Source organism: Chelonia mydas, chromosome 25, assembly GCF_015237465.2.
Source record: "Chelonia mydas isolate rCheMyd1 chromosome 25, rCheMyd1.pri.v2, whole genome shotgun sequence".
NCBI classification, from domain to species: Eukaryota; Metazoa; Chordata; order Testudines; family Cheloniidae; genus Chelonia; species Chelonia mydas.
The window spans coordinates 14,594,692-14,617,276 of record NC_057858.1 but is presented as its reverse complement, the minus strand read 5'-3'; the positions used below and the strand labels follow the sequence as shown (position 1 = coordinate 14,617,276).

At 49.4% G+C, this 22,585-nt stretch overlaps 2 protein-coding genes and 1 long non-coding RNA gene across 19 annotated transcripts in view; 1 reads left to right on the top strand and 2 right to left on the bottom strand.

Moving 5' to 3' along the window:
• Positions 1–14,509, bottom strand: part of ELL (elongation factor for RNA polymerase II) — an 85,882-nt gene extending 71,373 nt beyond the window's left edge. Inside the window, exon 1 of the mRNA XM_037885537.2 lies at positions 14,277–14,509. Coding sequence (XP_037741465.1) covers positions 14,277–14,411 — 135 coding nt within the window. The 5' untranslated portion in view covers positions 14,412–14,509. The remainder of the gene's footprint in view (positions 1–14,276) is intronic.
• A 193-nt stretch (positions 14,510–14,702) lies between these two features.
• On the top strand, positions 14,703–19,387 carry LOC122463839. The gene is made up of 3 exons (XR_006287481.1): positions 14,703–14,776; positions 15,600–15,809; positions 17,630–19,387. It is a non-coding gene; the product is annotated as an uncharacterized LOC122463839 (long non-coding RNA).
• Positions 19,159–22,585, bottom strand: part of FKBP8 (FKBP prolyl isomerase 8) — a 21,566-nt gene continuing 18,139 nt past the window's right edge. For all 17 annotated transcript variants that reach the window (XM_043536078.1, XM_037886036.2, XM_043536079.1 and 14 more), the window contains 2 exons: positions 21,179–21,316; positions 19,159–20,491 (listed from right to left, as the gene is read on the bottom strand). In XM_043536078.1, coding sequence (XP_043392013.1) covers positions 20,405–20,491; positions 21,179–21,316 — 225 coding nt within the window. In that variant the 3' untranslated portion in view covers positions 19,159–20,404. The remainder of the gene's footprint in view (positions 20,492–21,178; positions 21,317–22,585) is intronic.

Sequence of the window (22,585 nt, the reverse complement as noted above, 5' to 3'; positions counted from 1 at the left end):
TACTGTGTACTGTATTTTGTAAGCAGCATTCTAACGAACATATCAATGCACATGTGCTGCTCCAAATGCTGGCAATGCAGGCTCAGAAAGCCAGGGAGAATGGCAAACATGCTGAGCCTCAGCCAATCACTGTTCAAGCTTTCTGATTGGCTGAGCCCGGGGCTGGGAGCCAATCAAAAACATGCAGCAACCCTACCTGGCAACAAGCTACGCTGCTGCCTCAAAACCAATCAGAAGCAACCCCTTCCAGCTCCATACCAGTATAACCCAAGAAGTGACTGCAAGCGAACTTTATGCAAATCGAGCATCGTAAGGGGCGAAATGGGCAGTCATTGGAAAGTGTCATTAGTGGCGTCCGACGTAAGCTGGGCGTTGTAAGTCCGAGGACTCCTTGTACTCTCACTCAGAAATGCAATCTGTTACGGTCCCTCCAACTGCAAGCAGTTAGTGGCCATTTGTAACCCCCCATGAAGCTGTAGGTCACCGACCTGAAATCTGTCTGGCTTTAAAATGACCTTTGCACTAAAAACAAAGTTAACAAACTACTAGCAACAGAAACTTCTCTTCCAGGCTCCAGAAACTACTACACTGAAGTTCTGGCAGTTAGTTTCTACAAAAGGAAGTTTAGCCAGTAGACCAGCAAGTATATACAGTATATACTATATACAGCAAGTGATAATCTAACCAAAGGGTAGCAATGACACCAGTTCTGTACACCATTCTGAACATCATACTTATTACACAAAGTAAACATTAGTGATTGTAATTCCATTAACTGTCAGTTAATGGATATTAAACACCATACCAAGACTGAATTTTACAGAGGGTTTTTTTCTCTGTATTCTTTTAATGAAAATATGGTAATTCCAAGCCTCCAAGTAGGGTAAAGAAAACATCTCTTTTGTTTTAGAATATGCTAACCAAAATACAAGGTTCTTTCAGATGACTGCTTGCCCACAGAATGATCTTAGCTGGCTGACAGAAGTGTCACTGTGGTCCTTACCTGCTCATAATTTGTACTACTTTTGTTGCAGGGGAGACTACAGCAATGCAATTGAGAGTTCAGATGGACTTAACGTGCCCAACTGTCCAACCATGGCACATGCCTCACCACATGCACTGCTGAACCTGGGACAAACAGCCAGAACTGGTTTTCTTGGTTTTACTGCTGTGGGCATCTAGATCTTATTGCTACATTTATCTTTCTTAAATAATTAGGCTGTACAGTTGAAGCAACACGGAGATGAAAGTAGGCTTCAATACAAACTACACGACCCTTGGTGGGGGAACAAGAATCAAGGAAATCCTGAAGAAATCCCACCACCCCCCTACAATCCATCCCAACCATAAAAAAGGAAGCCAAGAGTCTAAACTTAGCTTCCACCATGCTTTCAAACAGCATCGCCAGCTAGGTCAAGGTGCTTTGAGTCTTAGTAAACGTCAAACACAACATGAACTGAAGAGCACAGTTATACTCCATCAGGGCTCTTCTGAGTCACAGAAATTCAGGGAAACCACTAGTTCTTCCTTGCAGATTAACAAGAAATAGAGTCATTGCAAACACTCAACACTTCCACTGGAATGATACTGGGTTGTTTCCATCAAAAGTTGACTATGTTATGCAAAGCAGACAACTTCACAATGATTTCATCTGCCTAACCATCTTTCCCTCCCCATTCCAATTACTATGTGCTGCTGACAAGATAAAACCACCATCTCTGTGCTGCTGGACTCCTTCCTGCCTAACAACACTTAATTGGCTGGAGAGGCCTCTGTTGAGTAAAGTGAGGCTCTCCCTTCCCCCCAATAGACCTGGATGAGAACACACAAAACTAGCACTGTTCTAACTACATTTTTATTTGCACTGCCGGGTTGATTAGTAACATAATCCATTCCAAAAATAAACTGACAAACAGTAGAAGAAACACTTCTAAATTAAAGAAATCTGCCCTTAAAATCAGATGTTTCTCTGTTCCCCACCAGGCAGTCTGTGGACATTAATGGTTACAAGGGATTCCAAAAGTGAGCATCAAAAGTCTAAGATAAGAACAGTAAAAATATACTACCTCTGCTAACTAAACAGAGAAAAACCACATCCCTGCATCAAACCTTGCAGTGGTACAAGCTTAAATGTCCTCGAGAGACTTTTACAGCCTAGCAGACACAGAATCTCTTTCACTGAGCAGAGTGAGTCATTTAACGCACATACGAAAAAGATAGTATGGCTATTGAACCTTCACTCAGTTATGTGATCAGAATTTTTAGCCTCAAAATAAATGGTAATTGGAATGATAGTGGATTCTTTTAAGAAAACAAATGGCTGAGATATCTGAGCTCATCTGAGGTTAGATACAGTTTCTTTGCTGTCAGTTCATCCAAGCTTTATTTTAAAATTAAATTTTAAAAAAAGCTTCTCAATACTGAACTGGATGCATTGGCTCCATAATTTTATATGTGAAAGATGCAGTTTAATCTCTAGACAGGTAGGTACTACCACAGTGGGTTTCTCTACATTGCAAAGGGTTGCAGAGTAGAAGGCGGTACAAATAAACCCTAACCGCCAGTCTATACACCGCAAAATATCAGCAGTAACTCTTCCTGGTAAGTGGGAGTTAAGACTTTTTAGCTTTAGGAATTACAAAATAAACATTTTCGTTGATCGTGATGTAGAGATCAGTTCTGCACTATTTAAAAATGGCATCAGTAGTGTGTGCTCAGTTACAACAAAGTTCTTGTTTTATTCTTCTAGGACTTACGAATCATGCCCCTAGTAAAATAGTTGCAGCAAATTCCTAATCGCCACTGTTACACAAATTAAAATTCAGATTTCAAGCAGATTTAAAAGGATATCCCATTTACTTTCATAAGTGTTATGTAACTATCCTCACTACTAACCCTTTGACAACAATAATCCTTTGGAAACTTGAAAACAAAAGCCAACTTCCTTACTAAATTTATTTTCGTTCCAGCACACCAGGTTTGTTATTGCAGACCTGCTTCTAAACTCTGAGCTGGTTTGTTATTGTAGGGTCACTTGCCTGCACTGATTTCCCACTCACTCCCACTTAGGACATTGCTCTCACTCACTTTTCAATACAGTGAAAGTCAGGACTAGTAACTGCTTCTTATGGAGTCAAACTAAAACTTCAGGGTTTTGTTGTTTTCTGCGACAATAAGGGTCACCCAGAAACTTTTAACCTCAAAACTAGAAACAAGCCCCAACTTCTGAGATGGCATCACAAAAGGCAGCCCACAGGGCTCTATCACTGCAGCTGCAGGCAACTGCTGTGGCAATACAGGAAGCACCCCCCACTCCCAAATCCTGAATGAGCGACAGAAAGCAGAACAGACACCACTTACACCATACACTGGGGATCTAACAGAGAAAGCTCGCATTCCCACAGACAGGCAGGGATTCCCCTTCTTATTGCACGGCTACCCATGGGATGGGGACAGGATGCTAACAGTCCATCCCACATCATGTAACTCCCAGGGCAGGAGCAGAGTGGGGAAGGCAGAGGGCAAGGACTAGCTCACGGAAGTCTAGATGAGATTGAGAGTAACGTCCCTTTAAAATAAAGTACTGAAACACTTATCAGGGGCTTTTCGGTGTGGAGGAGGTGAGAGACTAGATTAATAAGATTTCTGTTTTAAAGGATAAAAAAAGTATAAATCAAGATTTGGAATTTACCAAGATTGTAAGTACCCCATTAAAACCCCCTGAAAGTTCAACTGACAATTTATTTTTCGGATCTCTTCTTAAAACGTATTAGGAATATGGGAACAGTGATGTGAGATCAAATGAATGGTCCACTTGGTCCAGCATCCCTGGTTAACAGTGGCCAGAACCAGATGCTTATAAGGAAGGTTCAAGAAACCCCATAATGAAAAAGATTATGGAATAATCTGACTAAAGAGGAAGCTTTTCTTTCTTTCTTCCCTCCCCTCTCCCCCTTCACTTATGTCTTTATTTGGGAAGTTTTAACAGCTTTATAAATCCTAGCCATGTAAGTATCAGAGACAATACAATAATCATTACAGCAGTGAGCTTTTGTTTAGATAAACGTTATACAGTAATATTACTGGAGTTCTCTATTTAAAAGGATGTTACTATCTTACAGAGTAAGCATTTTTACACAGTTTATGACATGTCATTTCTAGTGATTTTATTAAATTGAGTGAATTTTCTGATTACACACTTAAACCAGTTAGGTCTACCAAATTTTAATCAAAAAAAAAAATTTGGACAGACGTGCTGGAGAAAGTTTCTTTCTAATTCCTGTCAATTTATGTCTATCTTATGTCTTGAATCACAAGTTTATATCCTTATATTCTTATCCTATCTCATGTAATGGAACTCTCTTATTATCCAGACATATGCATAACCCTTTGTGAATCCCGATATAATTGTGAAACTCGCTGCCATAAAATGTGTTAGGAACAATACCATTTCCTTTTACCAGTTTAAATGTGCAACCTTTTAGTTTCTCCCTGTGGGTATCATGGGTTATTTTGTTTTCAAAATCAAGTCCAACTAGTCTGTATTAGTTCCAGTAGTGAGATCTAATTTACCTTCTACACAGAAAGTCCTAGGATAGTTATTTCATCAGACTGAGGATGTTTCTGAACTTTAACCATATTTGTGGATATTTTTCCTGGTTCATTCTTTCCCTGTAGATAGGTTCTTCAATGGACGCAGCTTTCATCAAGCCAGGTAACCACAGCTTCACACATGGGATTGATTTTTTTTCAGTCCAAATCAAGACAGTGCTCCACTTGCCAGTCAGAGTTAATGATAAAAAAAGATCTTACTTCTATCCTTTATATTCAGTAGGACTATTCACAGTAGTGAGTCAAGTATGATTTAGGTACAAATCACTCAAGTTATAACAGCAGTCCATCTCTTTTAAAGACGAATTCACAGATTCAAGGGATGGCGCCAAATCTTGCTCCCCATTGAAGGCAATGGAAAGAAGTCCAATGAGAATTTGTTTGCTGAAATATTAAAGACCTTACAAACCCACAAATGCAAGGAAGTTCCTGGTTGAAAATGGACTAGCGCAGTTCTGACTCAAATTAAAAAGCTGCTTTACACCATTCTCAAGTAGGACTTTTCTTGCTTCTGTGCGTTTAAGTCAGACTCAGTGTTATTTTTAGTTTTAGAAAGATTAAATTTGAGTCTCTAATTTCCCTTGGGTATTTTTTTTTTAAACACTTATAATAAAATTCATACCCATCTCATTCACTGAAAGATATTTGTCCCACTGAACCAATCAAGAATTTGTGATCTTTCCTCACACCTGTCATCTTATGACCAAGTGGTATGACTTCCAGACCATTGCAGATTTCAAAGTGCTTTCAGAGTAGGTTTACTTGACACAACTTGCCCAAGTGAGAGTTTCCTCAGCAAAGCCGAAGTCAGTGGCTAACAGGTTACACAAGTGAAGTTTTGTCAATTCCCTTGTTCCCCTGCTTTCTTTTTTTGGAGGGGTGTGGGGGGGTGGAAAAAATCAGAGAGACTATTTGATTTTTTCACAATGACTATGAGCCAACAATAATTTAAAACTGTGCCGAGGAGCTGGAAAGGTACAGCAACAAAAATCATACAGAGTCTAGACACTGAAATGTGGAATATGATACTAATAACCACAACTGGCACATAAGCTCCTGAATGCAGCCCATCATATAATGGCAGGCCCTCCGCTAGCAGGAATATAAAGATCAAGATTAAAGCTTCTTCCACTTAGGGTATTGGGAGATTTTATGCCCAAAGATCTACACCATGTAGATTAAGCCAGTATTTCTTCCATCCCTACTGGTATCCTTTGCTAGGGTTGTGTGCAACATTCTTATTCTTGCTACACACTATTAATTAGTCCATACTAAACGCTTCTTACTGTGCTGTAAGTATCAGAAAATGACTTCTCTCTAATCAAAGGAGGGGCATGTCATCCAAACATTACTGAACTAGAATCTGGGGTTTGAAAGCTCTTAACCAGCGCTCCAAAGAATAACTTTTTTAAAAGGGATGTGGTAATAATCAGACTTCACCAGTAAACAGATATAGGAAATGACTGAAATGTTTTAGAGTGTTCTGTAGTGCCCGCTAATCTCTGTCACATGGAGCTGCATCGATCTAAAAAGGGGACATCAGTCTCTACCTTTAAATAAATAGCATAATCTGTAGTAAAGGTTCAAGGAGAAGTAGAACTCAGGAATCCTTGGTTCACAGTCCTACGCTCAGAACACATCTCTCAAGTCACATAGTCCACCCCTTTTCTCTACTCCAGTTGGTCCAAGAGGCGAATGCACCGGAAATGGTTTATCTTTTCTCCGTATCAAAGGGCTGTACGCTCGGCACGTGAAAAGAGGCCACACATGGCTGCTGATAGGCTGGAACATCACCTTGTCAGACAAGGAGCTGCCCTTTAGCATCAAGTACTTGAAGTTTGTTGCTACAGTCCAAACTGCATGAAATTCTCTCCTAGATAACAAAGGCCAAGTGGCTTTGCTGCATAGATTGTGGAGGGGGAGGGGGGCGGCACAACTGAGGTTAACAGAAGCCACCAGACTGTAGCTAGATCAGAGAAGCCTCAAAATGGGTGGAGGTGGGATGCCAAATAAAGTCATGTTCATATGCAGTGACCAATTTTCAAAGTTAAACAAATCTGGTTTCTTTAAATTAAAAAGGCATCCGTCCAAAACAAAGAAAGGAGAGACTAAGTGTACCAGCAGTGTTTTTTCTAAACCCTGACTATTCATTAGAGCAATGCAAAATGCACTGGATTTTTAACGTTTCCCTTTTCACTGCAGCACTGGAACTCAAAACAAACTATCAGGTTAGGACAAGAGCTGCAAAAAATGGCATCATCCTGTTTATTATACCAAAATTCTTAAAGATCAGTCAACACACAACACTAAGTTACTACAATGTGCAAAGACTGCCTTAATGCATGGGATACTCTAAGCAACATTAATGCTACCACAGAAAGTTATTTCTCCTACAAAATCTAAGCTCCCTTTTCTGCATGATGTGTCCAGGTAAGGGTTAAGGCATGCTGGTTGGGGAAAACTGGCTTTACTGCTGTCTATTCTGTGCCTGCTCTGTGTGTAAGAGGATGCTAGTCTGGGGGATGTCAATCTGGTTCCTTTTGTTAGGATGATGATGTTCATAAAAGTGTCATTATCCTTAACATTTCTGGGGTAAGCAGAAAGTTGTTAATGCTCTTGAAATTACTGCTGATGCTAGACTAAGGAGAACCCCTCTTCCCTCACACCAAAAAAACAATCCCTGACATCCTTACAACTGCACATAGAAGTCTGACTACTCTATATAGAGCCTTAAAATAGCTGGTGTAGCTCCAAACTTTACCTACTCTTGCAAAGCAACTCTATGCATCCCAGTGTCTCCTTTTATGCATTATTTGCAAACCATTAAATCAGCCAAAATGTATTCCTCTTTCAGGGATTATTTGGCAGAAGCTGGTATTACAGTAATGCATGTACTGTCTCTCCCTTCTCACTTTATAACATGCACAAACAGATTTACAGATACTTTACAAACTCACCCTGCCACAGAGCACACAGTGGGGACTCTGCAAATTATTGAGGAAATAAACACATAACTGACCAGCCTTCATTTTTCTACACTGAGCTCTCAAATTTTAGGTTTTGTTTTTTGGGGGCTTTAAGACTTTCTCCTCCCCCTGTTGGTAACAAAGAATTGCTCTGCTAGCAGGACAAAAGCCTTTACTATGTGAGTGAGTGACTGTGACATAACAGCAGTAGTCTCTCTGCGAGGGAGCATTACAATAAACTAAAAAAAACAAGAAAACACATTTCAAAGTGATTGAGACACGTGTTTGAGGGTCACCTATTAATAGACCATGCTCTAAGGTTAGCCCTTAGTTTATACTGTAAGCATACAAGCCACTTAGAGATATATACTTTGTAATAGTGCACAGTGCTCATCTTAAAAGGATGCTATCAAACAGGGTTTTCTTAAGTCTAATTTTGAACGACCAGAGTTTGATAACATATACTTCAAATAGTCTGAAGTTTAAAAGTATTTTGTAAGGAATTTAAAATGTTTTTTCTGTTCCCCTGCTGATGTTTATAAGAGATTTTCAATATAGAAGTTAGCTGATCATGCAATGGAAACGGTGGAAATAAGCATGAGTTTCTTCTTGCAAGATGCTGAACACAGTGGCCTTAATCCAGCTGCTGGATTTGTGCCACAATACTCAGCACCTTGCAGGATTTAAGACCTATCTGCAGATGAAGAACTGGGCACTAATCTTTCAGTGTTACTTGCTCTCGGAGTTACTTGTTACAATATATAGATAAAATATTTCAAGACAGAGTTGTGATTTTCAAATTAATGGTGTGCCTTCTTTACGGCATAAGCTTGCTGTAGTGCTTTTCAAATACGATTTCCTCTTGCTACCATTTTCAGCGATAGCCTGACAAAATATCGTTCTCTCTACTTTTCACTGGCATATCACCAAGTAGCCCTAGTTTTCAGTCAGCTACCAGCAGTACAAAAAAGCACATAATAGGTTTATAATCTGCCACTGAATCCCATAGCAACTGTACGTCACTTTAGATGTAAATTATAGACAATTCCTTCCCATGCAATTTGAAGAGTAGAGAAATAAATCTATAATTTGAGCAGATCTAAATGATATATGGTTGGGAGAAAAGCTACCCTAAATAACTGAAAGGAAACAGCCAAAACATACCTCAAACCTCTGTCTGTCCCCTTTCTTGAAATGGAAGGCAGCACATTCAGGTCAAGATTAAAAAAAAAAAAATCTTTAATGGAAGTTTTAACAGACCAGTAAAGTTTGGTATATCCTGCCCCATCACTGCTGATCATCAAGGGGTGTATGTGCAAACCAACCTCCTCCTGACTGATTCACTTAGCAACGTCATAATCCCATGTTAGTGATGTCATAAATGCTTCAATTTTGATGGACTGAAGGCATCAGTTAACTAATGAGGCAGGAGAAGAGACAGGTTACAGAGAAGGAATAATTATGCAAAAAGCTTTAAGATAATGTAATGGGTTTTGCTTAAAAAGCTACATGCTCTCAACAAGCATCGAGACATGTGCATCCCTTTGAACAGTCCGTGCTGAAAATTAAAGGCCTCATTTTTGATTTCCCACAAGACAACAAAAAGAAGACTCTGTGTGGCCATGCATGCTGTAAAATAACTTGATGTGTAAATGAACCAGATCTCTTACACTCAGCATCTGCTTCGGTAGCCTTCACTTTACCACTGAGAAATTAATGGGCATTTGACTGAAAATAAAAACAAGAGTGCAACTGGCACAGGAGCAGTACCTCACTCCCAAAGCTGGAAGATTCATATGTCATCAACAGACCAAAGTTCCAGGATTAAAGCCAAAAGACTAGAGCGTGCTGCGGAGGGGCAATACCCTTTGGTAGTCCACATCCCAAAATTCACTAGTCTGGCTCAACTGGTGGCCTCAGCTCAAGAGAGGCGCTATGGAAAAGCATGGGTGGAGGAGTGCCTGCAGGCTAGGACTGAGAAGCGGCGATAGAAGCTTGCATCGTCTCCACTTGCCATACTCACAGCAACATCACTGGCTCCTGAATTTCATAATCACTACAATCTTCACAAATAAAGGAGAAGTCTGATAGCAGATGTAATACAGAAAGCACATACATTAATTCTAAACATTCACAGCATATTGCCCTTTAAACCGTGAAGCTGCAGTTTTAAAGAACTACAGGCTAGAGCCTTAGGAGAGTCACAATTAGAGGTTCCATCATCAGCCTTAATGCTACCCACATACCCCCACCCACCCCACCACAGGATGTAGAACCTTGCCAGTTGCTACGTGACACTTAAGCCTGACATGTCATGTATAAGCATCTTAGTACAGTATATGCCCATTTAGCCAAAACTCTATTATCTGTACCACCGCATTATCTGAATCTCTTCCTTGTCTCCCTTATATCGTACACTGCAGGAAAACGAAGGGATTGAATAATGTGGAGGTTCAGATAATAGAGCAGAGACCCCCGGTTAGAACTGCATGGAGGATGACCAAGCCCCCTGCTGGGCAGGCTCCTGCAGCAGTGCAGGGAGCCCTCTGTGGCCCCACTGACATGTGGCTGTGACAGCCAAGTTGCAGAGAGCTCCCTGCACTGCAGCAGGGCCAGTGACACCTGATCCCTGTAGGCACAAGGTGCAGGGAAGGCTGTAGTCCTGATGGGGCAGAGCAGAGTCCTGGCTGGAGGTCTTTGCTCAGTCCCACACCTTGCCCCTGCAGGGATGGGGTGTTACCAGTCCTGTGGCAACAAAAACAGGGAGCCCTCTGCAGCCTGCTGTGACAGAAGTGAGTGAGTGGGGCACAGCAGAGACCCTGGGCTAGGGTTCAGAGGAGGAGTCATTGTTCCAGGCCACTCCAATGCTGAATGGCTCCTGCCCTCTCGATTTATCTGAATAAAATCCCAGTCCCCCATACTATTCAGCTAACTGGGAGTATCCTGTACTATGGTTTTCAGTTGTACAACAGGCTTATGTCATGTACAAGAGGAAAGGGTGGCTCTGCCACATTTGAAAAGGGTGGTGAATGGATTAAGAGCATATCTTTGGTCCTGAATTAGGAAATGGGTCAACACTAGTACTGTACAATGTTCAGGACCCAGGCTAACCAAACAGAAAAATAGGAAGTGCATCAATGGTGTCTTGAACTGACCATCTCAAGAGAGTCATGGGAATTGTTGGCTGACCAGAAGGAACAGGAGGCAGGAGAAAGCTGGCAGCTGTGTCCTGCCTGATGCACAAGGTGACTGCCAAGCAGAACATATGCATATGCCAATAGTGGAGACAGAGTAAAGCAAAGCTGACGCACAGCCATCTCCCTTGGATTGCAGACAGAGCTGTTTCCGGCTAAGATGTGAAATATTGCCCCATTTTATCTCCGTGGTTATTAGCTCTTAAACAGAATGACAACACAGAATCAGATAGTCAAACTTAAGCTGTGCAACTGTGCATCTAGTTTTCAAAAGTCCACAATCATGAGGGTAATTACATGGGCAAAGGATCAGACAAACGGCAGAAATAATAGTGGTCCTAGAAGTGCATCCTCCTCTTCTCCCCAGTGATGCTGAACATAGCATTGCTACAATTTTTGTTTACACAAGAGTCACAACATATCCTTGATCTTCATGCCCACCTCAGTGGGAGATCCATTGTGGATCAAGGTGAGTATATGACCCTAACTTTATGCACTTGGGTCATGGACAATTTTAAAAATGTAATTCGCCCTTCTCCAAAAGGAGTTTTATACCCTCTACCTATAAATAATATTTCAATTACTCCTAAGTCAGCGAAAATGGTACAACAATACATGGAAGAGTGGCTTGGGCCAAAAATGACTTACCATATATCAACAAAGACCCAACTAGGAGGGAGAAGTCCAATAAGCTGCTCAGAGGCTTCTAACTAGAAGCCAAGTCACTGAACAAAAATTAGCTTTGCCTATGTTATCTGCCAGTGGTGCAAGCTATTATCAAGCATGCAAGGGGAAGGGAAAAATCAAAAGCTGATGGCAAATACTCCTTTTGGCTGTTCACTTATGGACTATACACTCAACACATGTGTTACAAAAATCAAAGAGCAAACTCAGAAAGTAACTGGAGATAACTTTGTTATCTTGACTGTTTTGGCAGAATTCCAGAGACTGGCCACAGGATTCACACTAACATACTATACAGGGATATGGACAGGTCAGACTCCAAACAGATTTGACTTCAGGTAATAAACAGAATTTACATTTTCTTGGATAAGAGCTGGATAAGAGCTAGAGCAATACTGCAGTCAGTTACACCAAATTTAAACTCAAAAAGACCAGGACAAACCCTTTGCAAGATCCTTCCATTTACCTTCTACAAGCCCAAATGAAATTAAAGACTAGCCTTCACATATACTGAAAGAGCAGTAAGACGGCTTCTTGGCACAGCACATTTCAGAGGAAGACGACAAGTTCAACAAGCTAGAGAAACTGTTTATAGAACAAACACAGAAACAACGTAAGTGTTTAATAGCCCACAAATTGTCAGGTTATTTATTACACAAACTAGTGAACTCTCATCCTTTCCTACCAATTTAACCATTAGTAGCAGACAAGCCCAACTGTCTCTCTCTTTCAGATGGGGAGCAGAAAGCAAAGTCCATTAGTAGCCCTTGGCTACCAAACAATGATAGAAACCACACTTCATTTAGAAAATAAGCAACCCTATTCATGTGTGACAAGCACTCAAACTAGTTTCCCAAAATATTTAACACAGCTGCCTAAAATCCTTCCTTCCCACCCCCTCCCCACCAAAAAAACCACTTTCCTTGACAGACTAATTTTGGAGAAAAGCTACTGCACTATTAGAGGCCTAATGTTTCCTTCACTCGTCACTGCTGACCTTTCACAAAGCTGATAAACACTCATTAAAATATAAATTGCTGTTACCAATGTTAAGTTGATAAACCCTGGGACTGTAATTACCTTTAACCCTCATGCAGAGATTGCCCAACTCACTTCTGTGATGTAACCAACACCCTAAATTAAAAATAGTGTTGTGACAACATATGGTTTATTCTACAGACACTGGCAAGCAGGATGTTTCTAACAAACAGGTTAGAGTCCCATCTTTTACCACCTACCTGCAAGGTGAAGACAGAAAAATGTGGACTGCACAAGAACAAAGAAAAAAAGGTATATTTTAAATTAATTCTAGAGACAGCCTAGTAAACGATGCCCAGTGTTTCCATTTGTATTTATTTACACAGTAGCTAATAAGCTAGCTGAGTGCAATTTGAGGAAACATCTTGACAACAGCCTTCCTGGAAATTTTAAAGATATCAAAATACAGCCTCATTGATGAGGAGAAAGAGAAAAGCTAGCTCCCTTCTCACCTCCAGCAATTAATAGTCTGCTCTAGAGCACAGGGAACCCTTGTCTATGGTCAGAGCAAGGCATCTGCCTGCCTGGAAGGGGAAGCTGACAAATCAGAGCTTTTAGCGAGAACAGCAGCAGCAATGACGGGGACAGAAGAAGGAAATTCCCCATTTTACCCAACAGTGTTAAATATCCAACAGTGAGTGAAAGCTGTAGCCTCTTCCTTCCTGGGAAGTGTTTCTCTTGAATGCTCCTCCAGGGTGGAACCTGGGCTCTTTCCAATTGAGGACATTCTGATTCACCCCTTCCTTATCACCCTGTGATATGTAAGGATTAACACCCCTGAATTGTTGGGGTGCTGAACCCCTCAGTACAACACAGATCTCTGCTTCACTGCTGGGTGGGTGGGTGTAAATTCTGGGCATTTTCAGATTGAAACGTCACCTGTGTAACCTGAGGGGTACAGCCCCCAGCCCAAGAGAGGGAGGACAGTGTCTGAAAGTTCACAGTATAAATCCCATCACTGGCTCTTGGTAGGGAGCCCAGGATTTGAACCCTTTCTGGATGGAGGTGACCCAAGCCCCACCACCCCGGATTCCTACCTGTCCTGTCAGCCCCACCCCCACCCCCCCAACAACCACCAAAGCAGTGTGCAAGGTGCCTCAATAACATCTTCTCTCTACTTGACCCTACCTAAGCCCTATGCCAGACCTGATGCCAAGCCCAGTGCCCCCTGCCGCTCCTTACAGCATACAAGGGGGATCCAGGCCTCTAGGCGAGGGGAGCTGGGGCAGAAGCCCCATGGGCTGGGATGGGGGGGGGCACATCCCCACAGAAGATGTACCTTTGTCGGAATGGGCACCCCTTGGATCCCCCCATCCAGCTCCCCTTAGACCAGGAACCTCATCAACACCAGCGCAGGACCTGGGAAGCAGTCCCCCAATCCCTGGGACTTGGCGGGGGGGGGGGGGGGGGGGGGAGACAGTCTACCCTCGTCTGTCCTCCCACTGCCTCCCCTGCCTGTGGGGAGAATGGGGTCAGATCCCCGAGACCCCATGGAGGAGACTCTGCATCACTCCACTGTCCTCTACGCCCAGGAGCCTGCCCCCCACCCCAGGCCGGCCCCCCCATACACAGCTGCACCCCACAGCCGGCCCAGCCCTCCATACCCAGGAGCCTACCCCCCTCAATGCCCAGGAGCCCCCCCCCCGGGCGGCCCCCCTCAATGCCCAGGAGCCCCCCCCCGGGCGGCCCCCCTCAATGCCCAGGAGCCCCCCCCGGGCGGCCCCCCTCAATGCCCAGGAGCCCCCCCATACCCAGCTGCGCCCCCCGGCCGGCCCCGCGGTACCTTGCAGCCCTGGTAGCCCTCGAAGGCCCGCACCGCGCTGTCCGTCAGCTTGACGTGGAAGACGGAGACGCGGGTGCCCCGGCCGAGCCGCCCGCAGGACAACCCGTACCCGCGCTCCGCCTGCAGCGCCGCCATCTTGGGACCGTCTCCCCCTCCGCGCTGGGGCGGGCGGGGCCTCCCGCCCTATGACACGCCCCCTCATGGATTATTCACCAGGCGATTCGCTGAGCCCCGCCCCGCCAGCGAGCCTGTTGCTGGGCGGAGAGGGGGGCACGTGGGCGGGCAAGCGCGCTCTGATTGGCCAGGCCGGCGAAGGCTGGCTTCCGATTGGTGTACGGAAGTGAGAGGCGGGGGGTATTCAAATGAAGGCCGCTATACATTGTGGGTAGTGTGGTCCTGAAGCCACCCTGAGCTGGAGAGCAGTGGGGGAGAGGCCCCAGGGGCAGAGGGGGTAACAGAGAGCACCGGGCGGTGAACGGAGAGTGTCTGGGCCAATCTTTGTGAGTTTGGGGAAGAAATTTCATGCTGGCTGGGCGCAGGCTGGAGTGGGGGTACACCCCTGTGGTAGAGAAGCTTAGAGCTGGGGTTCAGGCTGGAATGGGGGTGCAGCCCTGTGGGGGAGGGGCTCAGAGTTGGGGCTCAGGCTGGAGAGGGGGTACACTCTGTAGTGGGAGGGGCTCAGTCTCCAGTGGGGGTGTAACCCTGTGGGGGAGGGGTTCAGAGTTGAGGTTCAGGCTGGAGTGGGGGTGTACCCCTAGTGGGAGGGGTTCAGAGTTGGGGCTCAGGTGGGAGAGGGGGTGCTGGCACCCTGCAAGGGGAAGGGCCTCAAGGTCTAGGCTTGAGCCCCAACACACCAGCCCTGCAGTTTGTAGCCTGCCAGCCCCAGACAACTGAGCCAGGCTGGGGCGGGGGGATGGACGCTTGGGCAAAGTGGGCTTTCCTGTGTGGACTCTTCAGTCAGGTTAAGGCTTGAACCCCTTTAATTACATGGCCGCCCCTGTGGTTAAAGCACTAGGTGCCACCACTCCTGATTGCAGTTACGCTGGTATAAAGGCACATCATCTTAACCCAGTATGGGAAGGGGATACACCGTCCCCCTGCACGGAACTGTTATTCCAGTTTAACGGCATCCGTGTGAGGGGCTGTATTGGTAACACACACTTACCCCTGGTCGTTACTGCTACACACGCCGTGTAGCCCACGTGGGTTGTAGCGACTGAGCTTGTGCACGCCAAGCCCAGCCAAGCGGCCGCCTAGAAAGCTGCCCAGCTGTAAGCAGATCACTGTCCACTCCCGCCACTAGCCAAGCCCTTGTCTACACAGGCCTGGCAAAAGGAAGGACAGTTATCCTCGGGAGACAGCTGGGAAAGCGACGGCTGGTGCAGCCCGGGCTTCGTGAGCCGGCTCGGCCCTGTGAGGAGCTGAAGGACGTGCTGCTAGCAGTGACGTGTCAAAGCCGCAAGCACCTGTGACGGAGCAGCGGGGGCTGTGGCGAGCACCATGTCCAGTGGAACAGCTGGTACGGTGCCGGCGGTGCGTCCCTCTTGCTCATGAGCTGGCCCCGCTTCCTCCGTCCGCTTGCGGGAGGTTTGTTCCTCCTTTGCCTAGGCAGTGAAGTGAAACTGGGGGGGTGTCCGTAGTTCCTGGCAGCTGCTCCTCATTGCTCCACCCTACCCACTCAGCTTCCGTTGCCAGCTAGTCTTAGGGCTATGGCAGGGAACCGCTCCGAGGCTGGGATGAGGCTGGAGGACGAGGCTGGAGGACGCTGGGGCCCCCCAGCCCTCGACAGGAAAGCTGGTTGTGCCATCTCTGGTACTTGTGGTGTTAGAGAAGCAGTTCCTCAAAATGCAAACGGGCTAGCCAGTAAGCCAGGCTGCACCTGCTGTGCTGGAGGGAATGAGCAGCACCTGGACCCCCCCCCCCCCACCCCCACCCCAGCTGGGTCTGAGCTCCTGCTCCCCTGCGAGGTCATCGGGCAGACAGGAGGCTCCTCTCCCCAAAGGAAATGCTGCAGTTTGGTTTAGTGTCACATCTTGCTGTCTGAAATGCAGCATGGGCAATGCCGGGCAGCAGCCTCAGGGACAGCCCCGTCTGTCCCTGAGCAAGGGGATTAGAATTACCTGTGTGTGCGTCTGCACCTTCCAGAGCTCCTGCGAGGTTACTGAACATCAGCAATGGCAGACCAGCCAAGCCGCGTCCCTGGGTCTGCTTGGGCTGCCACCAGCGAGATGGGTTCTGTGCCTTCACTAGAAAGCAGGATCCAGTTTGTCTCCTGAGCAACTAAAAATAGCTCCAGCCCCAGGAATCAGCCGCAGTATCCTGAGCAGGGCATCCTGGGGTCTGTCTACACTGCAATTAAAAACCCACGGCTGGCCTGTGCCAGCTCGCTTGGGCTCATGGGGCTTGGGCTAAGGGGCTGTTTAATAGTGGTGTAGACATCCGGGCTTGGGCTGGAGCCCAGGTTTTAGGCCCCTGCAAAGGGGGAGGGTCCCAGAGCTCAATATCTGCACCACAATTAAACTGCCCCTTAGCCTGAACTCCGTGAGCCCAAGTCAGCCGGCACAGGCCAGTTGCAGGGGTCTAATTGCAGTGTAGACGGACCTTTGGAGGGCATCAAAACTGTAATCACAGCCCCTCAAAGAGCCAGCAGCCAAGTATGGGGGGAGGGGTTTCTACCCCTTTCTTTCAGGTGTTGCCACGTCTCTTGTACAGCATCACTTTAGTGTGCAGATGCCCTAGCCACTGCCCCAGACACGCGTGGGCTCTGAGGCTTGGAACAACTGTGGTGCAGAGGCTTAGTTCTCACCCTTCTCCTGCCCCAGCTGCGTTCACAGCCAACAGGTGGGAACCGAGCAGCCGGCTCAGATCCCAGCTAACCTGTACTAAGGTGCTTCAGGCTGGTTTTTAGAACCCAGGTTCAGCTACTCACAGATGTAGGAGTCGCTCCAGGGGCCTGGATGCGCTTCCCACCCTTGTGGCAATCTCCCGCAGCCCATGGCTACAGGGGCAGGTCACAAACCTTGGCTGAACGGGGAGATTGAGGCTGTTTTCTTGAACGTTATTTTCTGGCTCCTCCCAGCTTCCCCCTGGCCGGGAAGGGAAAGCCTGGGCTTGTCCCCTCTGCCCACCAGCTGGCACTGTGTTTATTAAAGTGGAGCAGCAGCCACTTGGCACCCGTGTTCTGACCTATGACAGAGAGCTCTGGCATCTGCAGTATTTCAGCCACAGGGGAGCCAGTGCCCTGGGGGCAGCCTCAGGCCCAGCTGAAGGAATCATGCTAATTCCCCACCCTGCTCATGCTTGCTGGGGTGGAGCAGCCCTAAGAACATCTGTTTCTCTTGACCCGTCAGCAGGTTTGGGCCCACCGAGAACACCCCGGTTTCTGTGGCTGATGGTCTCCCGTCGGCAGTGGAGAAAGGACCAGGGTCCGACTGAGCTCCAAGCTGCCAACTCTCATGGCACATCTCCCGCCAGCTGCTGGGGTCCCTGAGGACAGTCCCAGCTGCTTTCATTAAGAACACCAAGGAAGGGTCTAGTTCCAACTGGTCCAGAGAAAAGTTTGGTCAGGGGTGCAGGTAACGGCCCAGCAGCTCAGAAAGCAGCCAGCAAAGGAAGAGCCCAACCCTGACTCCCCTGCCTGTTCCCACTGCAGTGCGCTCTGCCTGCCTTGCAGCAGACACCCACGTGGGGCTGGCCTGTGAGTGGGGCTGCCAGATGTGGAGAGGCTTTCAAGGGTGCTGGGGGGGACTCACTCAGCAGCTCCCCCAACAGGCATGGCCCATGTGGCACTCCCCACGGTCCCACCTGACGGGAGAGGACCCCCAGAGGAGACAGTGCAGGGCTGCAGAGCCACCTGGCCGGAGACAAAGCTCTGCTCTGTATACCGCAGGGCACGGGTGCCCATGGGCAGACTGAGGCTGGGGTGGATTGTGGCTCCAGTGCCCAGCAACCTGGCCTGCAGGTGGACTTGGTTTCCTTGCACAGCAGCCGAGAGCCAGAGGGTAAATACAGGGACAGGTGCAAGAGTGTGACAGCAAATCAGAAACCCCTTCTAGAGGGCAGGGATGGAGAAATGTCCGGGGCCACCTGCATAGGGCCCAAGGCATGGTTCCCCCAGCTGCAGAAGCTGTGAGGTGCTGGACATGTCCTGCTCCCAGCAGTGTGGGCCCACAGCCCAGCCAGCAGCTCCGACCACAGGTGCAACTGGCCATTCTCCCCTGGCACTCCGAAGGTGTCTCCTGGGAAGGGCAGCCTGCCCCTGCCCCTTGACTGAAAGGGCCTGGGTGCTGGAGAAGGTTCCTTTCCCCCCCCCCAACACACAGTGGCTAGTTCTCTGCCAAATGCTTCCCCTCCTCCGGGCCGAGCAGTGCTGTCCCTGCCTGTCCCACACCTTCAGCAGCAGCGAGAGTAAACATAGCTTCAGCCCCCCGTTGCAACTTGAGCAAGAGCCCGGACAGCACAGACCACTCCCCCTGCCTCCACCCTCCAAGGGGCCAGCTCACAGGCTGGGGGAGCTCACAATGCTGCTCATCAGCAGGGCCCAGCCCCCAGCCAGCTGTCCAGGGAAGCCAGGAAACCACCCTGCCCCTCATCAGCCACCGCCCCAGCACTGCTCAGAATGACCTTCTCACTGCCTGGACTGTCTCTCCGCGCTGGCCCAAGGCAGATCTCCAGCCAGTGAAGAATACAGTGCGCTGGAGGTCGGGGTGCTGCTCCAGGGACCTCGGTTACCTACCGGGGAAATTCTTTTGATGTTCTCTGCAGCCCTCAAGGGCCGAGACAGACAGCAGTGCACCCCAGCTCTAGGTATCAGCCCAAGGAGCACAAGAGCCCCCACACCTGGCCCTTGTCTGGCAAGGAAGAGGCCCAGCTCTGGAGAAGATGTAATTGAGACTTGTCCTTTTATTGGGGATTTTCACAGTTGATGGGGGGGTGGGAGAAGTGAGAGAATAGTACTTTGACTCCATAGCCGCACAGCTGGTAGGACAGTGTAGACACACACAAGACATGGGCCCTGTTGCACAATGGGGAGGGAGGCAGAGGAACTGGGCTGGACAGAGCTACAGGCCATGGCGAAATACCCTCCCCAGGGGGACTGCAGAGATCAAACCCCTAGGAGACAGAGGGATGAAATGGACACGAGACACGCAGACATTTCGCCCCTGCACCGTTCCTGCCACATGGTGCTTGGCAAGTGTATGCATGAATGCTGAGGGGCAGGGCGCTCTCTTAGAGAGCCCCCACATCGTCTGCTGGAGGGGCTGTGCTCTGCTGGCCGGCCCCACTGCCCAGGGATCCAGGGACAGGGCCAAGGCGCCACCTCCATCACCCAGGGAAACCTGGCACAGAGCATAGGGGCTGCAGTGGCATGAGAAGCTTTTACAACAGGAAAACAGAGGGTTCTAAGCCAGCCCTCGCTAGCTTTGCTGCAACAGGCAGCTGAGGTTGTGGTACTGTGGCAAGCCAAGCTCATTTCACAATGGCACCCACGGGCTCCCAGTACCTAGGGGATGGGGTGCTGATTGCATGCCCTCCCCCACAGCTGCATGGAGAGCAGCCACTGCCATGGGCCCTGACCCTGCAGAACCAGAGTCATGGCCACACAAGCCCTGCCTGCTCTACCCTCCTCCAGAAACAGCTGCATCCCTTAACCTAGATTGGTTCTTAGGGGAGCCCCTTCCTGCCTGACCATCAGAAGGGGGCAGATGGCACCAGAACAGTTAGTGCACCGCTGGCACCAGGGCACAGGTTCTGCCGGGGCAGGAGGATGAGGGACCAGTGGTCAATGCATGGAAATGCCAGGCTCTTCGTCCCACACACAGGGTTCGCCCACTCTGGGCATCTCCACCTGGCCTGCCAGCCCTCCAGCCACGCCCCATCCTGCTGCAAAGGGGCTGCTGCAACTGCTGATCTCACGCGCTGGGGTGCCAGGCCCTCTGGCAGAGAAAGTTGTTTCTGTGATAGACAATCAGTGGGTAACGGGGAGGGGAGCGATGCACAGAGCTCTGGCTCCTCTCTGGTGGGAGGAAATCAGACAGTCCACGCTGGTGCAGGTCCGGAGGTGCCAGGGCAGCTGGTGGGGCAGACTGGGGCGCGGCCCAGCTCCTTGGGCCTCTCCACAGATGACACTAGTTCCTTGCGGCTATGACAACAGACAAGGCCACACCACCAAGCGCGACAGCTGTTGCGCCAAAGAGCCACTTCCAGGGAATAGCCTGGAGGGGAAGGAAAGAGCCCAGGAACATTAGAGGAGAGCCCAAGGGACCCGGCAGAGCCATCCGAGGGTGCTCCAGGGGCAGGCCACCCTTGACAGTGGATTCGTTAGAACCCTGCTGGCCCTGAGGCCAGAAAGCAGCATGAGGAATCAGTCCTGTGCCTGCCACGTGGTGGGGGAAGGGGGTCAGGAACCCCAATCCCAAGTTGGGGTGCAGGGAGGTTCCCTGCCCCAGGAGCATTTGAGCACAGCAGGGCCTGAGTGGCAGCCCTCTACCTGGCCAGGGGTGATGCCATCAGGTGGACAGATGGCGTTGCAGCTCTCTGGGCTGCCGGATCAGGAGCCATGTCTCAGCCCCACCCGTGGCCTGCCAGCCACAGCAAGCAGGCACCTCTACCCTCTCCACCACGGATCCCTCCAGCTGGCAGCTCCAGACTCTGCTCAGAGCCTTTCCCTGGCGCGCGCTGGCTCTGTGCTGACCAGGAGAGCCCCAGCAGGCCTCCTAGTGCTAGGAGAGGAGGCGACCCACAGCCCAGCACACGCGGGCACAGGCAGCTGGCTGCTCGCTTGCTGACACCAACAGCAAGCGTGGAACCACTACGGAAGCATGAGCGATCTCGGCACCCCCTCAGCACATTGTCGCTGCTTTCCCGGGCCCCTGCCCACCCCTGCATTCCCCACCACTCACCCGGGGCGACTTGGCTTTGCATGTTGCAGGGGTGCTGCTCGTGCTGGGGTTCCCCAGCATCTTCCTGTACATCGCGGTCTCCACGTTCTTCTGCTCCGCGTGTTTCTTCACCAACTTGGAGAGCTCCGCATGGATAGTCTGGGAGTGAGACAGCCAGGCATACCTGAGAAGCAGCCCCACTTCCCCCCTCCAGCCAGCTCCCAGCACGCTGCACAGACGGGGCAGAGAGGAAAGAGCAACACGACAGCCCTGCAAAGACACAGAGCCAGCAGCCCCTTGGAGCCAGGCTCTACCCTGCTGGGCTTCCGAGGGCTGCACGGAGGAGCTCAGACCCCAAGGCTGCTCCACCCCACTGGGCAGCAGGAGCCACGAAGGCCCAGGCCATCTTGCCCCAACTCTGAGCAGGGGAAGCACACCTGAGCTGCTCAGTTCGGGCAGGCCAGGCCTCTGCCCGGGAGAGCTGGCAGACGTGCCAAGCAGCAGCTCAGAACAAGGACTCCTGAGTAAAGGTCCTAGCTGTGCAGCCAGACACATCACTTCCGTGTCTCAGTTTCCCACCTTTGAGAGCCTCACGAGAGGGCGACAGGGCCTTGTATTTGCTCCAGCCCTCTAGCAGGTGAGATGCACCCTAGTGGTAGGTAACGAAGCCGCACCTCTGCGGCTGGTCTGCCAGAGCCCCCCCCGGGGCAATGGGACCACAGCAAAGTCCTGTTACAATTCCCCCCACCCCCCTGCCACCAAACCAGATCCCTCCAGGAGCACATGGCTCAGCCTCAGGCCATCAGCCGCGACAGGCCCATCACAACCATTGGGGATGGTTCCTCAGCATGCCAGGAAAGGGCTGCTTGCCCTGCCTAGCAGGGGCTGCTGGTCAGGGCAGGAATGTCCCCAGCAGAGGGGGGAACTCCAGCAAGGGCAGGACAACAGGAGGGTCCCGGGCAAAGCAGGTCCTGTGGCCTCCAGCCTCTTCCAGGGTAGAGCTGCAGCCAGCACCACAGCTGTGACAGTCATGCTTGGGCCTGCATTCCCGGCAGGTGCTGGGCACGGCGGCCTAGCCAGGCTGGTGTCCTGGACCGACGGCCTGATGTACCTTCCCCGGCAGAGGCGGACGTGGTGAGCGAGCAGCCGTGGAGGCAAGTGGCTCAATGCCCAACTGGCTTCATTAGCCCATTCAACCCTGCCTTTGGGAAGAGAGTCAGTGGCGTGACCCTCCATAACCCAGAGAGTAACACGGCGGCTCCCAGAGCAGCAGCAGCCTGCCAGCTCCCACAGCAGGGAGCCCTTCCTGCACCAGTCAAGCGTCCAGGAGCACTGCCCACCAGCAGGCTGCTCCCCAGAGCACCGGGAGCCTCGTGACTGGGGTGGGGCCAGTGCGGCCACAGCAGCAGAACCACTGCCCTGGCCCAA